This window comes from Gadus chalcogrammus, chromosome 22 (genome assembly GCF_026213295.1).
Source record: "Gadus chalcogrammus isolate NIFS_2021 chromosome 22, NIFS_Gcha_1.0, whole genome shotgun sequence".
NCBI classification, from domain to species: domain Eukaryota; kingdom Metazoa; phylum Chordata; class Actinopteri; order Gadiformes; family Gadidae; genus Gadus; species Gadus chalcogrammus.
Window position 1 is genome coordinate 15,554,082 of NC_079433.1, and position 15,281 is coordinate 15,569,362.

At 45.1% G+C, this 15,281-nt stretch overlaps 1 protein-coding gene across 1 annotated transcript; it reads right to left on the bottom strand.

Moving 5' to 3' along the window:
* Positions 1–923: 923 nt before the first annotated feature.
* Positions 924–15,265, bottom strand: sh3bp5lb (SH3-binding domain protein 5-like, b). The gene is made up of 6 exons (XM_056583274.1): positions 14,612–15,265; positions 14,235–14,297; positions 13,930–14,058; positions 9,338–9,499; positions 5,864–6,037; positions 924–4,014 (listed from the first exon to the last, which is right to left on the bottom strand). The coding sequence occupies exons 1-6, from the start codon at positions 14,864–14,866 to the stop codon at positions 3,298–3,300; spliced, it is 1,500 nt and encodes a 499-aa protein (XP_056439249.1). The 5' UTR covers positions 14,867–15,265; the 3' UTR covers positions 924–3,297.
* Positions 15,266–15,281: the final 16 nt, after the last annotated feature.

Genomic DNA, 15,281 nt, shown 5'->3' on the forward strand with positions numbered 1-15,281 from the left:
TCCCGTCTCCTGCTTCATCATGTGTGGGAAGACGAGATGTGTCATACTGCCTGTCTGACACACACACACATGCACAGGTAATTGCACACACACACACACACACACACACACACACACACACACACACACACACACACACACACACACACACACACACACACACACACACACACACACACACACACACATAGAAACAGCACCTTTCTTTCAAAAATCTTCCTTCAAGGTTACAGGAATCACAGACTGCCTTGACTTACTTACAGACAGCTTGGTAAAAAGGTCTCAGACAGCAGTGTGGCTGTCTGGAATGAGGCAGTGTTTCATCTGGCATTAGGTGTAGAGCTGTGAGTGGCAGACATTACCGGCCTCAGTATGCAGAAATGTTCTCTTTACATCTGTTGTAAGGTGGGTAATGGGCACGCATTTGATACCCCTCCCCAATCATCTCTGTCTTCAACTTCATCAGGACAAACAATGCTAAATGCAGTCAGCGACGATGCTGATAAGCCGTTGATACACGCACACACAGACACAGACACAGACACACACACACACGCGCGCGATAGATGTCAGTTATGGCTTTGTTGACCTAAATCCTCACTATCCCACTATGCCGATGTTTGCTTCCAGTAACAACCCCCAACGATGAACCAATCATTATCATTTACATGCCTCATGTAACTCCACGTGTACCCGCCAAAGGTCACCCGCTCCCACGAGCACACTGATTACCCATCTGCAACCCGCCAATACTAGCATTTATTTATTTGCCATACTTTTTAATATTTTCTTTGGAAGGTGGGTTGTAAAGGGTTACGCTGTGATGGAAAATGATTTTGGTTGTTAATGCGCTTTACACACACACACACACACACGCACGCACACATAAACATTTTAGAAGCCATATTAAAATACAAATTTAATAGTTGAAGACGGCTTTGAATCCAAGATGCTGATATTGATCATTGAACGGCGGGCCTCTTCTCACGCTGTGATCATGACCTCTTTCATGGCCAAATAAAATGCACGCCACAGTAGACATCTGAATGAATAAATACGCAGTTTTGACTCATTTGATTAACTCAATAAATACAGACAATTAGAAATAATTTAGAATTAGAGGAGGTGGGGCAAACATTTAGTCCAATTTACAACAGGTGTGTATATTAAGCATTTACAAATGTAGAACCATTCCCCTTGTGTGTAGTGTGAGGCTAGTGGCATCCAGCAGAACAGGCTAAATGGGAAATTGAATACCATATTCCTAAGTATCTCTATTAGTTTATAATCCCAAGTGAATAGGAATCGTGTTGCTTTTAGATGCGTTAGAATAAGCCCTTAATATAGACATCCACCCTCTTCCCGGGAGAGGACATCATGTTTCTAGAGTAGCCCAGAATGGACAAACAAGGCTTATTTCCTTTTCTATCATTATCGCTGTCTCACTTGGCAGCTATGACCTATAGTTTACAGACTGAATAACAACATACTAATTATAAATCTATGAAGGAGCTGTAGTAGACCATAATATCCTGATGTTAAACTACTGCCACCTTACAGGGCAGTACAGGTAGCTCTCCTACGTTTTTCTAAAGGGAGATTTGAGGAGGGGTGGGGGTGTATTCTTTTGATTGCGACCTGGAACCTCACCAGTAGATGCTGCTAAAACCTACACACTTTGCCTTTAAAGTCCAAATGTTTACGTATGACAGTGAATCCAATCTATTACTTTTAGGCCCAGCCTGTTAGTTTTGGGCTGACAAGAACACATAGAATGAGTCAGTATAAATGCTGTCCATTAGAAACATGCTTTAGGGATCCAAGTGTTTTTCCAATCGGCATGTTGGAGAGGATGTCCAATGTCACATGTTTAATACTATTATCCCATTCACAACTATTTAGAGACTATGGTTACTGTACATTACTATAGTGGGACAGTTAGCAGCTTCATCAACAAGAAAAGTATACATTTGAGAAATAAAATATAATGTCTCTTTCCAACCATAGTATTAATGTTAGCAGTACAGGCAATAAGAGTTAATACCATGAACAGACCATCCCATGGATATGTGATAGTATGGCTGAGGGAAGTGGTCATAGAGGCTGAAGGCACCGTAAAGACACAACCTCTCAGCTACCAGTTATTCATGTGAGCCTACTGAGGTAGGGATCATGTCAGTATAAATAATATATGCCAAAGTTCATGCATGTATTCATAAGTGTAAATGATCTGAAGAATAACTTCCAACCATTTGCCATGTCTGTGATTGAATTAAAGTGGTGGTCTGAACTCCCTGTTCATCTGGTGGACTGCAGTATTTCAACTTAGACCAGACAAGCATAGCCATGTGCAAGAGAATCTTGATCTCTAGATTGTTGTTAACACCAGAGAGCCCATAGATGCATCAATGCCTAAAAGTTTCAAAAGGAAGTTTCCAGAAAACTAAAACCTACATTCCATAATCGTTGTGCGATCATGGTGAGCGAAGGTGTTCTCCAGGAAACCTTCCCCACACATCCCTTTCTCATGCAGCTCCTAGACTAACTGCAGCAAACACCACGCCATAGGTTGGCATGGCACTAATAGCATTCCCTCAGACTATCCTTAACAATAATACTTTGAGTTCGGTCTTAATATGAATCGCATGTCCATGTTTCCAGGAGATAGAGAATACGTATGGCTCATAGATCAACATGTAAAGACTATTGTCAGTATGGCGTGGATGTCTGTGGATGAGTTGATTTGGTGAGGTGCCTGACACGGACAGAATTTTACTTTGTCTGCCATAACTATAACAATTTAAAAGAACAATACTTATTTTAAGTCATAAAAACCAAAGAAGGGCAGCACACCGTCCATGCATTATTTATGGCTGGTAAATGTAATCCCAATGGAAAAGATCTTGCACCGTAAACTGATTTATGCAGCAATGCTCAGCATTCGTCTGAATTCAGAGAAATTGCTTATCTCAATTTAGCTTTCTGTAAAACACAGAGTGGCGTTTTGTTGTTCGGCTTGCTTTGTTTGTTTTTGCATTTACTTAGACTCTGTAGGATGTTATGTAGATAGGCAATAGCTTCTCCCCAGACTTCATCAGAACATCACCACAATATGGCCCTCAGCTTAAAGAACCATGTCGCCATTTATTCATTTGCAACTAGTGAACCTGTCGATGCCCCCCACAGTTCAACACAACTATGGGGGGCAACTTTGTCTTGCATGCCTGAACCCCCCCTTCATCTGAGTCCCCTCAGTTCCATTCCGATCCAATCAGGAGCATTAACTGATTCATGCCTTCATAAGCTCACGCTTCTGTTGTGCTGCTTGACAAAGCTCTCATGTCTCTTTCTGCTCAGTGCACCACTCGTATGCGTCGCCCTATCAGGAGCCAGCAGGCTGCTTCCTGATAGGGCGCTTCCTGGCGGGGCGGTTACTGCCACCACAGGCTCTGCCGCCACCTCTGCGCTCTCTGCCTTTCCCCCGCCGTCCCGTCCTCCGTCGGGACGCCTCTTCCCCGGGCCCCTGAGGGCCAGGTCCCGCTCCCTGTCCGCCTCCTCGCTGGCCAGGCTGCCCGGGTCGCTGAGGTCCCCCAGGTGCCCCACCGAGTCGCACTTCTCCAGGTCCGAGGCGATGGTCTGCAGGCTGGCCACCGAGGTCGCGTCCCCGGCCGAGTCCCGCTGGCCCCAGCCGAACTTCCTGTGCCGCTCCACCCACTGCCGGGTCTTCTCCCCGTCGGCCCAGTCGCTCTCCAGGGCCCCGGCTGCCAGGCCTCCCCCTGCTCCTCCTCCTCCTCCTCCCCCCGGGGCCGCCGCCGCCCTCACCTCCGCCGCCTCCGCGCCCACGGGAGAGCTCCGCGCGCCGCAGGACACGGGCCGCGCCCGGCCGGGCGTGACCCGCCCTCTCTGGGCGTGGATCTGCTCGCTGATCTGCTCCAGGTTGCGCAGGGCGACGGAGTAGCAGGTCTTCACCTTGGCCACACGCCGCTCCAGCTCCACCACCTTGGCCTTGTGCTCCTGGAAAGAGATCGCATGCTTTAGTTACCAAGTCACATAGCTCAGTCACATAAATCACATAGCTCAGTCACATAAGTCACATAGCTCAGTCACATAAGTCACATAGCTCAGTCACATAAGTCACATAGCTCAGTCACATAAGTCACATAGCTCAGTCACATAGCACAGTCACATAAGTCACATAGCTCAGTCACATAAGTCACATAGCTCAGTCACATAAGTCACATAGCTCAGTCACATAAGTCACATGGCTCAGCCACATAAGTCACATGGCTCAGTCACATAAGTCACATGGCTCAGTCACATAAGTCACATGGCTCAGTCACATAAGTCCCATGGCTCAGTCACATAAGTCACATGGCTCAGTCACATAAGTCCCATGGCTCAGTCACATAAGTCACATGGCTCAGTCACATAAGTCACATAAGTCACATGGCTCAGTCACATAAGTCACATAGCTCAGTCACATAAGTCACATAGCTCAGTCACATAAGTCATATAGCACTCACCAATTTGAGACAAGGGGGTGTCTCAAATTGTCATATTTTAGCCAAATTTTGATACATAACCTAATTCTGCTGATTCACTGTTCCTCATTGGCTGATCCTTAGCCAATCAGAGTGCTTTTTATATTCCTTAATCACTATCTGCCTAAGCCAGCTATTTGACATATTTGACAAATAGCTATGTCACGCTAAATACAATATGAAAAATATTACAATAATATTTTAAAACGACTATTATACTATGAGGCTGACGACACGCTAAACGCCCTTTGGCAGTACGGGTATAAGGATGTACATTCTGTCAAAGTATATTGGTAACAGAGGTTTTAGTGAGAAGAGACTGTGTTCTGACATTCACTTATCATTTTAATCAATCAAACTCTACTTTTGTAGCCACTAATAATATAATATAGAATATAGGCTACTGGGAAATGGTTTTGCAGGATTTTGCAACACACTTTCCCATTTGGGATAATGAAGAGTTTCCTTTGCATAAATGTGTTGTGACAAAACACAAAATAAGACATAAAAATACTTCTAACTATAAAGTCAAGTCCGATAACGCATGCTGTGCTCAATTATCTTATTTAACAAAAAAGTAGATGTTTTTTGGAATACCATAATTTGATTGTCTTGCAAATTACATTTCAGTTTCTAATTAGCGACGAGGCAAATTAAAATGTTTTCGGCAACATTTTGAGAAATCAATCTGCCTATATACCAAACCTGATGCGCAGTGTACATATTTGAGATTGGATATGATTAACCTGATCCCAAACCTTCTATTGCTGTGATAAATGCTATTTGAATAGCGATTGCCATTGCATAATAGACAGAGCACCGGTGATGAAGCCATACTTTAGTTTTTTTTTCTCATTAGATCTGAACACTTGATTTGTACAAGGCGTAAACTCAAAGTACACACAAGCCCTGGCTAGCCTTCGCTTGCGTGTGGATGACTTGGAGAAGCTCCGCTGGCAATGAGGGTAGGTCCACTGGGTAACATGAGATAAGTACACCGGTGGTCCACAGTGTACTAAACGAGGAGCCATCATAGATCTAAAAGGTGTCAACACCTAACAGCTCTTGTGAATGTATTTCGTAAAGCAGCTGTTTTGCGCATGCAGTTTTAGAGCCTGAATAAGGTTATTCGTGGGATCTCCTGGGAGAGACACGTTTCATACTCGGGAACGGAAATGTGGATTTTACAGAGGAAATATGAAAGTCAATGTGTGGTGTCCACTAAGGAGCTCCGGGGAATGGGCTGTACGATGAGGATGAAGGAGTTCAAGGTTGGTTTAATACATCATGTCACGTTGCCACCGTGCACTGCTGCTACGCACCTCCAGAATGTAGTTGAACTGCACTTTGAGCTCAAAGTAGGGCTTGGACTTGACGATGACCTTCTTCAGCGCCTTTTGCAGGTTCTGCACGCGGGCCTCGGCGTCCTGACACAGCTGGGTGACGCGCTGGTGCTCCCGCTCGCTGCGTAGACGCTCTTCCTCTGCCTCGTTCACCTGGGGCATTGTGGGTAAGAAGGAAACCTCTGAGCAGCAGAAACATGACCTCTGGAAGCCAGTTCCCCCCAGGGCCCCCTGGAGCCAGTTCCCCCCCCCCAGGGCTTCCTGAAGCCAGCTCCCCCCCCCGGCCTCCTGAAGCCAGCTCCCCCACCAGGGCCTCCTGAAGCCAGCTCCCCCCCAGGGCCTCCTGAAGCCAGCTCCCCCACCAGGGCCTCCTGAAGCCAGCTCCCCCACCAGGGCCTCCTGAAGCCAGCTCCCCCACCAGGGCCCCGTGGAGCCAGCTCCCCCCGCCAGGGCTTCCTGAAGCCACCAGGGGCCGGTGGCACCAACTGGTCTTAACTCAACCTGGTCGTAACTGCCAAGTAGGTCTTAGTTAAGACATGGCTTTAGAATGGAACTAAGGCGGGTTGCACCAACGGGACCTACGCCTGGTCTTAACTACGCCCGGTCTTAACCATGCGCGGCCATGTGAATGTTGCATGGAATGCGCATATCACGGCGTTGCTAGGATACCTCGTGCCGACACGCTATTTACTATTTTAGTTGACATGCTGTTGGACACCGAAATAAAGAATTCATTCTTTCATTCATTGTCATTCATCAATTGTGTTCATGCCTAACAATAAAACACTGCAAACAAATGTAATTAAAATATGTATTTGTGTTGTCTGGTTTACAACGAGCAGGCATTTAGACGGGAATGGTTATTTTTGACAGAAGCAATGCATTGAACATCATCAAATGACAATTGGAGCTAATTGAGGTGTTTTGAGACTGTATCTGTTTAATGTGTCGGCCTATATAAAACATATACATAATTCAAACAATATTCAAAACTGATTAATAAGTTGAGCACGGACTAATCGGCCAGCGATATCTTCGATTGCTCTGGCTGGACGCAGGGAGAGGGATTCTCTTGGAGATGCAGATGTGATTGCTTCTGTCCCTAATTAATCTTTCCTGACTAAATGCCCGCTTGTTGTACATCTATTATACGTGCCATGGTTGCGCTGAATGGATTGGATGTAATCACTATAGATACGCCTGGTCTTAGTGAAAAGAACGCTAAGCCCAGTTGGTGCAACCGGCGTAACGGTTAGGTTGGACTTAGAACGCAAAGTTACGACCAGGCGTAGTTAAGACCAGGCTTACGCCCAGTTGGTGTAACCCAGCCCAGGGTCTCCTGAAGCCAGCCCACCCCCCCCCCAGGGTCTCCTGAAGTCAGCCCCCACACCAGAGCTGGGTAGCAGCGGTAGCAGCAGCAGACCCCCAGGCAACGCATGTCAGGGCCAATCAATCTCTTCACGCCACAACAAAGTGACCTTTAGAGTTTAATAAGAAAAAAACAAGAAGCATGTACACCCGAACCTGCGCACGAACCAGTATACCCACAGCAGAGGAATGACAGCACATTGATTGGCCTGTGTGTTGTGGGTAGTTGAGACTGTACGTATTTAAACAGCATGAAGAACATGCATGGAAATGTGAGGACATGGCCATGATGACAAAGAGAGGTGCCCAGTGCTCAGTCACGATGCACCTGCGGCAGCGGTGTGGAATAGAGGCTTTCATGGGTAAAAATAGTTCTGTCGATAAGCACATCCAACCTTGATATAAAAGAAACGGGACATTAATCATCATTGATTAGCCGGAGCAGCGCTGCCCTGCAGGTCGGTGTGGTTCCACACTACATACTAATCAGACTACACGGCAACTACACCACCTTCCACGCGCAACCCCTGACCTGTGCTATTTCATTCAGCTCGCCATATTCCCCATGGTACGCAAACAGGCCAGTGTAAAATGACCTGTATCAATTTGGCTTCTAAGCAGTGGTTAATATATAATTTAACGATTGGGTGCACAGGGTGCAGGTTGGGTTTGTATTATACACAAAATATATATTGCAAGTTGCTCCTCACTGATTGCGCCTCACTGACTGCATTCAGCTTACATTGCTGCATGCAAAAGATGATTGACAGACATTCATTTGAAAAGACAAAAGGGCTACATGCTACGCTTTTGACACATTAACACGCACAAGAAGAAGATGTGTCTGTCAGTATCGCTCCCAAAGGGATCCTACACATTAAGTGCACAGCAGGCAGAGCAGCGAACCTCATATACACTGTAACACTTTGATGTAAATTGACAGCGAAATTCTTGCAGTAATCGACGGTAGTCTACGGCGTCTCAATGATCACCTTACTGGTGAGACTGCTGCCGGTACTTCTACAGTGTAGCTGCTAGGTAGAGAATGGTTCAGATCAGTGTTCCACCCCGGGACTATAGAGCAGCACCGCTGGGCAGGAGCTTTACAGTCTGTCAGCCGCCCAGAGAGACCGCCATTAATTACCATTCTTGCCCAACACACTGTAATCAGCTTCGGTTTCACTCTGAGTATATCGTTCAACAGAAGACATTTCAATTTGGCGCATTGCTAAAATATATCCACGGCTTCAAAGCTCTTTGTTTGGCCTGCACTGAACTTCAGTTCTGCCCCCCAAAGCTATCAATCACAACAAAGGGAGCTGTCCAGGAATCTTAATGAGCCTGGAAAAAAATAATTTTCCCATCTGCAAGAGCCCCCATGTCTCCTGCTCATTACCGGATTAAATGGCGATTCAAGGTTGACTTTAAAAGAAAACCCACAGCCCTGACTGTTCCTGCTCAGTGAGTGAGTTCCTGATTGGGTTGTTTCCTCTCCTTCCATCTTCTCTCTCTGTCTCTGAAAGGACAAGGCGGGGGGGGCGTGTGCAGGCACCCCTTTCCCCGGTGACTCCCTTAGCTCCTTCTAGATGCATCTCTCCAGCACTTCCTGGCTCTGCTCCTGGGTCTCGCCCCCATTGGTCGGGTCACGTACCTCAAAAGGGCGGCCTACCAGATGCCTGAACCCCAGCAGTGGGCTCCCCTCCCCATGGAGGATGACACCCTCGATTTGGTCAAGGATATAAACGGCAAGATGAGGGACTGGGTCTCTCTTATAAGGTAACACAACGCATGTCTGAGTGACAGTACCTTAGCATTAGCATGTCTGTGTGGCGCTGTACCTTAGCATTAGCATGTCTGTGTGGCGCAGTACCTTAGCAGTATTATGTCTGTGTGGCGCTGTATCTTAGCAGTAGCACGTCTGAGTGACGCTGTACCTTAGCATTAGCATGTCTGAGTGGCTGTACCTTAGCATTAGCTTGTCTGAGTGGCTGTACATTAGTATTAGCATGTCTGAGTGACTGTACCTTAGCATTGGCGTGTCTGAGTATTTGTACCTTAACATTAGCATGTCTAATGACGTTGTACCTTAGCGGTGGCGTGGTTGAGCATCTCCTGCCAGGTGGGGTCCAGGGTGTTCCTGTCGGCCAGCAGCCCCTGCTCCGCCACGTAGACCATCTCCCTGGACGCCGTGTGCATGGACACCGCCCTCTCGTACCGCAGGGCTGCCTTCTGGGTCTCCTGCTGGGCCTGGGACGGGGTTAAAGGTCACGTCACGTTCATGACCGAAGGCTGAGGGAAAGGTTCCTCCTCACTCATCGTTACAGCGCCTCACGGAAAGAGCACGACAAATATAACGTTTAGAGGACGGAGAGCAGACAGATTCAACCTTTTAAGCTTCAAACAGCCAAGGGGGACAGGAGATATAAAAGAAAACAATATCTATGAATTATAGGAGTTAAAATAATAATAAACACGTAATTGAGGAGGACGGTTTGCGTACATAAAGACAATCCAGACATATTTGTATGTCAGCCACGGACCTATAACTCTAATATCTTCTGGTATGCTGAAGTTCACGGGGAAGCGATGTCTGAATTCATTTGGGAGGAGATAACACAAAATGGTGACTTTTGGACGTACAGCAGAGGACAGCGCAGACAGATGGGGTGGAGGAGGGGGCTGCGACTGTGGACAGGGAAACCAATGTTTAAGGTAAGATCGATGACTGCTTGACTAGCATGGATCTTTATGACAGGGAGATATCCGGCGCCTCACTCCATAGTTGTCAGAAGGGAGGTGGTAGCTGTTTAGTAGGCAGTTTAGTAAAACAGCAGTGGGGGGATTTTGTTTTATATTCTGCAGAGTATAGAAACACAAACATTGGCAATTCCAAGATTTTTTGATTGGCTCTATATTTTTACACCTTTGAAAAATGTTGGCACTGGCAATTTAAAATGTACCATCCATTTTCCCCCTTATTACGTTCAATTAGACCCCTTCCCCTTATCCTCCCTGTCTTCATTAGCTCAATTACTGCCTACAATTATCCTGTGCAATGTTGATTGTACAGTTCTTCAAGGAGCACATTTTAGGCAATCAGTTCTGATCGATTAGAGGCAGATCTCTCAGCTTCGGCATTGGCTCACTAACGATATGGAGGCTATATTAACGTAATCTATATGCACGTCAACAACATGAGGGCCCTAGTTTACTGTGAAAACGTATCTAAAATAAAATAGTTTACGGTCAGAATAAGCTTGAGAAAGTAATGCATAAGGAGAATTTCCAGTTCCACACTAGAGTACATTTGTTTCATATTCTAAATCAATTTCATATACAACAAAGGCTTGAGTGAATATTGAAGGCCTAACAAATACATAACAGATCAAATGAAAACAAATACATGTTGCCAGGTAGTGTGTTTAACATTTAGCAGCAAGGGCAGAGCTCAGCACTCATCTGGCCACCTTATTCACCAGTCCAGGTCCATTCAGACATTTTCTGAGACTCTTGCTGAATATGTATGCCAGCCAGTTTCCCCAAAACCTGCTGTATCACTAGCCTCTGGTATTTAAACTGAATATCTCTTGGTCTTGGCTGAACCGCAATTGATTTCCATTGAATCACGGCATTGATTGGTTCAAAATCTTCCAACCATCAAATTACATAAGAGGGCTTTGGATCAATCGAATTGGAATAGAGCAAAAACAAGTTTGTCTCTGATAAAAGCCTTCTTTGTTCATTTCTGTTGTTCTTGAGTGAGTGTTTTTCAGTCCAGTTTTGATTGCTCCGTCGATTTCCACACTTCCTCAGCACGACCAGTATGCGAGTCTGCACTCTGCGGCACTCGTGTCCAGTGTTGACTGAACCTCCCTCTCCGAGCGCTGAATGGGGCTTTCAATTCAACATTTTAGAAAAAGGATTTAAACGGGCTCAAGGCCAGACTGAACTCTAGAGAGAACTAGAATGTGAACTATTGAGCCCAGGGTGGTCTCAAAAGGCTCCTGGATCACCACTTTGGGCGAATGTAAACACCTTTTTTAACAGAGACTGGACTCACCCCCGCGCTTTTCAGAGAAGAAGCCCTCCGGACCTTCACACACTGGTAGCTCTACTAACTGCCTCCAGACATAGGCCTCCTAGCGCTCCTCGTAACTCTGTTTCCCTCTTCCCAAACTGGTTCATTAGTGCAAGGAGAACCGCAAGGTTCATAAGATTCAGCCCAAAGGAACACCAGTGGTAAAGCTGGGGTAGGCACTTTGAAGAAACCAGCCAGAGTAAGCTACATTTTTAAAGGATCCAACTGGAAAAAAAACACTCCCCTCCCTTCAGGCCTCCCTCCAAAGCCCCTCCAAACACAGCACTAGCTCGCTAGCTTCAGCACAGGTCTGCCTAGCCTTTCGGGAGACCCCGGTCATACGCAGTGAGCACACGGGTAGGTAGGTAGACAGACAGGCAGGCCATCCAATAATTACATTCAGGCTTATTACATGGCTTTAATAAGCCTGAATGACGGGCCTATAAGGGTCCTGTGACAGCTGCAGATACCAGATTTAATTATTAATTTTTTTCCGAGCATTTGATGTATTGATTAATTTCGGGATGTAAAGAGAATTACAACAAATATTACAAAAGATTGTTCTAAAATAAATTGCCTTCCCTAGCTTTAAGAAAACACGATGTAACGATTCCTTGGGTAGTTCCAGGGATGGAAATTAAAAACTTTGATTGATAGATAAGGCCTCAGTAAGCTTCCGTTGATTAGATTAATACAATAAAGACGCTTATAAAAACATGAAATATAATTCCACTTTATTGGCCCTTAATGGCAGTGTAAGTTTGTTATAATAAGTGTGAAGTAGCTCAGTATTACGACAGCCATCACTGATGTAGAGTGTTGGGTCAGTAAAATGGGTTTCCCATTTCCCACTTTCCTGTTAACAGAAAATGAATTATGCTGGTATCACGTTCCTACTTTATCCAATCAGGGTAGAGAACTTCAGAAAGAAGCGGTCCTCTCTGCCCGTTGACGGGCAGCGAGCAGGATTCACTGTGGACTGAGAACCGCAAAACAGGCGAAGGTGTTGACTCCAGCACTCCCATGAACGATGACCTTAAATAAAAAATGGCTCAAAGTGCTAGTGAATCCCGGTTCAGCTCGAATTCAAACACTATGTGAGTAAAAAAAAAGGGGTTGGGTTTGAGTTTTTGTTGGTTACAACAAACAAAAACATTGTAAAAAAAATGTTAGAGCTATTACCGCGCTTGTGTATGAGCGTATAATGAGCGATGTTGTGTATGAACTGCGCCACATACCGTGGCGTTATGCTGTGAGTGTCCGAGGAGCATCACCCTCCCTCAGACGTGGACATAAAAATCAATCAATGCCAAGAAGACGGAGCTCCACACAGACACACACACACACGCACACATTGTGGCATTACACTATAATTGTCTGTGAATCATAACCCTCTCTCAGGCCCTGACATCAACATCAACCACTGCCCCGAAACAGCTCTACACAACCACACACACCTGGCCGCTTCTGCTCCTTCGTCGTGATATTGAAAGGTATACTTAAAGGCCGTCACAAAAAATACCAGTTTGGAGCGGAGTGGAACATTGACAAATTGGTTTATGGAGACTAAAATAAGACTAATTTAGTAAAACAATGGAGTCAAATCCTATGTTTTGCCAGTTACAATGATAAAATACCATACTGTGTTGATGATCATAGGGCACATTACCACATTTAAAAGGTTGACTGTTGATTTTGGGTTCACTGCCCCTTTTAATGAATCGAATAATCTTATGATGCTGACTAACACTGTTGTATCTCACTTGTGTGAGGTCAATTAACTTTTACAATAAGCCCATCACCCAGCAGAGTTCCTAGTTAATTCGTTACTTAGCCTTATATAATAGCACTGGCCGGGGTACAGCCACTTCTAATGGCATGCATTTGTCTGGAAAGGAATGCTGTACCAATCAGTGACACACAGCTCCTGCAAACAGGACAGAAGAGTCTTGCTGTGAACGGCGTTTCCCTAGTATCTCTGACGGTACTTTTCCCTTTCATGGTACGGTATGGCACGCAAGCACCGAGTTCAAAACAGAGTCCCCTGTGTTGCTTTCCCTCCGCACAACACCGCAGTTAACTGGACCGTGTGGACGGAGGAGTCTGGGTTTTACCACAGGATGTGGTTTCACATTAACAACAGATATTGAATAGAAATTGTGAGAATATAATTGGATACAGAATTAAAGACGGATTGAATGAGGAATTGCTGAAAAGAGAAAGACAGTTTTACGGGCGATAATGAAGGCAAGAAGGACTATGGTATAAAAATAAACTTTTCACCCACAAAATGAAACACTGGAATGTTATGTTAGCTTTTACAGACACTATATGTATGCTTTAACATTAATGTGTATGACTGTGTTGTCCTTTCCAATGTTGTGATATTTAAGATGTTTTTGTTTCTGAACCAAAATCATATCTCAATGGTTGATGATTGAAAATGTAAGCTCTAATCAATATGGGCATAGCATAGCATGGGCTGGTGGTGGAACGCATTGAGATGTTAAATAGGGTTTACACCGGGGAGCTGAGAAGCAGTGCAAACTTGGTGAAATGTTTTTAAAACAATGATATGAATTGAATGGCAGATACACACCTCTTTGGCCAGTCTGCGGGCTTCATAGTAGGGCCTGGCCTTTTCAATACATGTGCCCAGCTTCGCATTTTGAGCGTTTAGTTTTCTGGCAGAATCTGTGAGTATTTTCCTGTAGCTAGACCTGGCGTCCTGCAAAGGAAATCAAAACTTTTTTAGAAGTAGTAAAAAGTACACCAAATAAAACACTTTGATCGAATCAATAACAAATGACATTACAATTACAGAGACAGTTGAGTTTTTGATCATGAAAGGGCTGGTCAGAGAAACAGTGCGTTTGTTTATGGTCAGTGACAAAGAGCACTCACATCCAGCTGCAGCTCCAGCTTGTTGATCTCATCACTGGCCTGATTGAGGTGCTCCAGCTCTCCCTTTAAAGACACAATTCAATTATTTCTTAATTCTAAATCATGTGGTCAGATTGGTAGTTGGATAGCACTTAAGTTATATATAATATTAGACAGGTAAGATATCATTTTAGGTGTCTGCATGTCTAAAATACAACACCAGAAGTCTAAATCGAGCCAATATTTTGTATAACTGCATTAAAAAAAATAATCTTTCAGCTTGTAACCACCTCATCTAAAAAAGTGAAAGATATATAGCTACTACATATTACTATATCCATTAATATATACACATTGCTACTTTTAACCCTGTGTGTGTGTGTGTTTATCTTTCATGCCTGAATTCTCGGGTCCAGTTCCTCTTCGTATTTATCGCCCCCATCATCATCGTCACATTTCTCCTGCGTGTTTGTTTCTCCCTCATCCCCACGTTCCGGCTTCATCTTGCCGGCTGTAGTCCTGCCATGCCCTCCTCCTTCTCTCAGCCGGCTGTCTCCATCCTGCGCCTCCTCTCCCGGGGTCTCCTCCCGCAGGTCCCCCGGCTCAGGCTCCCCTGAACACGGTAGCGGTTGACGCGAGCTCTCCGGCTCCATTTGCGGCCTGTTGCGATCTTCTCTCTTTATCTCCGGTGTTTATTTAATATAACTAGACAGCGTGGTACTCTTCGCCGAGTGACATGTAAAACCCTCATAATGTAATTTATGTTCCGATATCCCCGGTTTAGACTAATCCCCCGTCATCCTGGAGAAGAGGTGCTTCCTCGGGAGCCGGCGAGCTGATTCCTGCTGTCTGATCTGAAGGCTTTCTGCTGGACGACTGGAGATGCTGCTCTCTCTCCTCACCGGCTCAAACTGTATTCTTCGCGAAAAGTACTTACTTCATGCAAATGGGAAGTATTACATTTTAGTTGTTTATAAATATTAAAGAGACCCTTATCAACATTTGGGCGTCATGTCCAAAAACTATTTTGGGCGACCTAAGAGCAAAATAACATATACGTCAATAAGA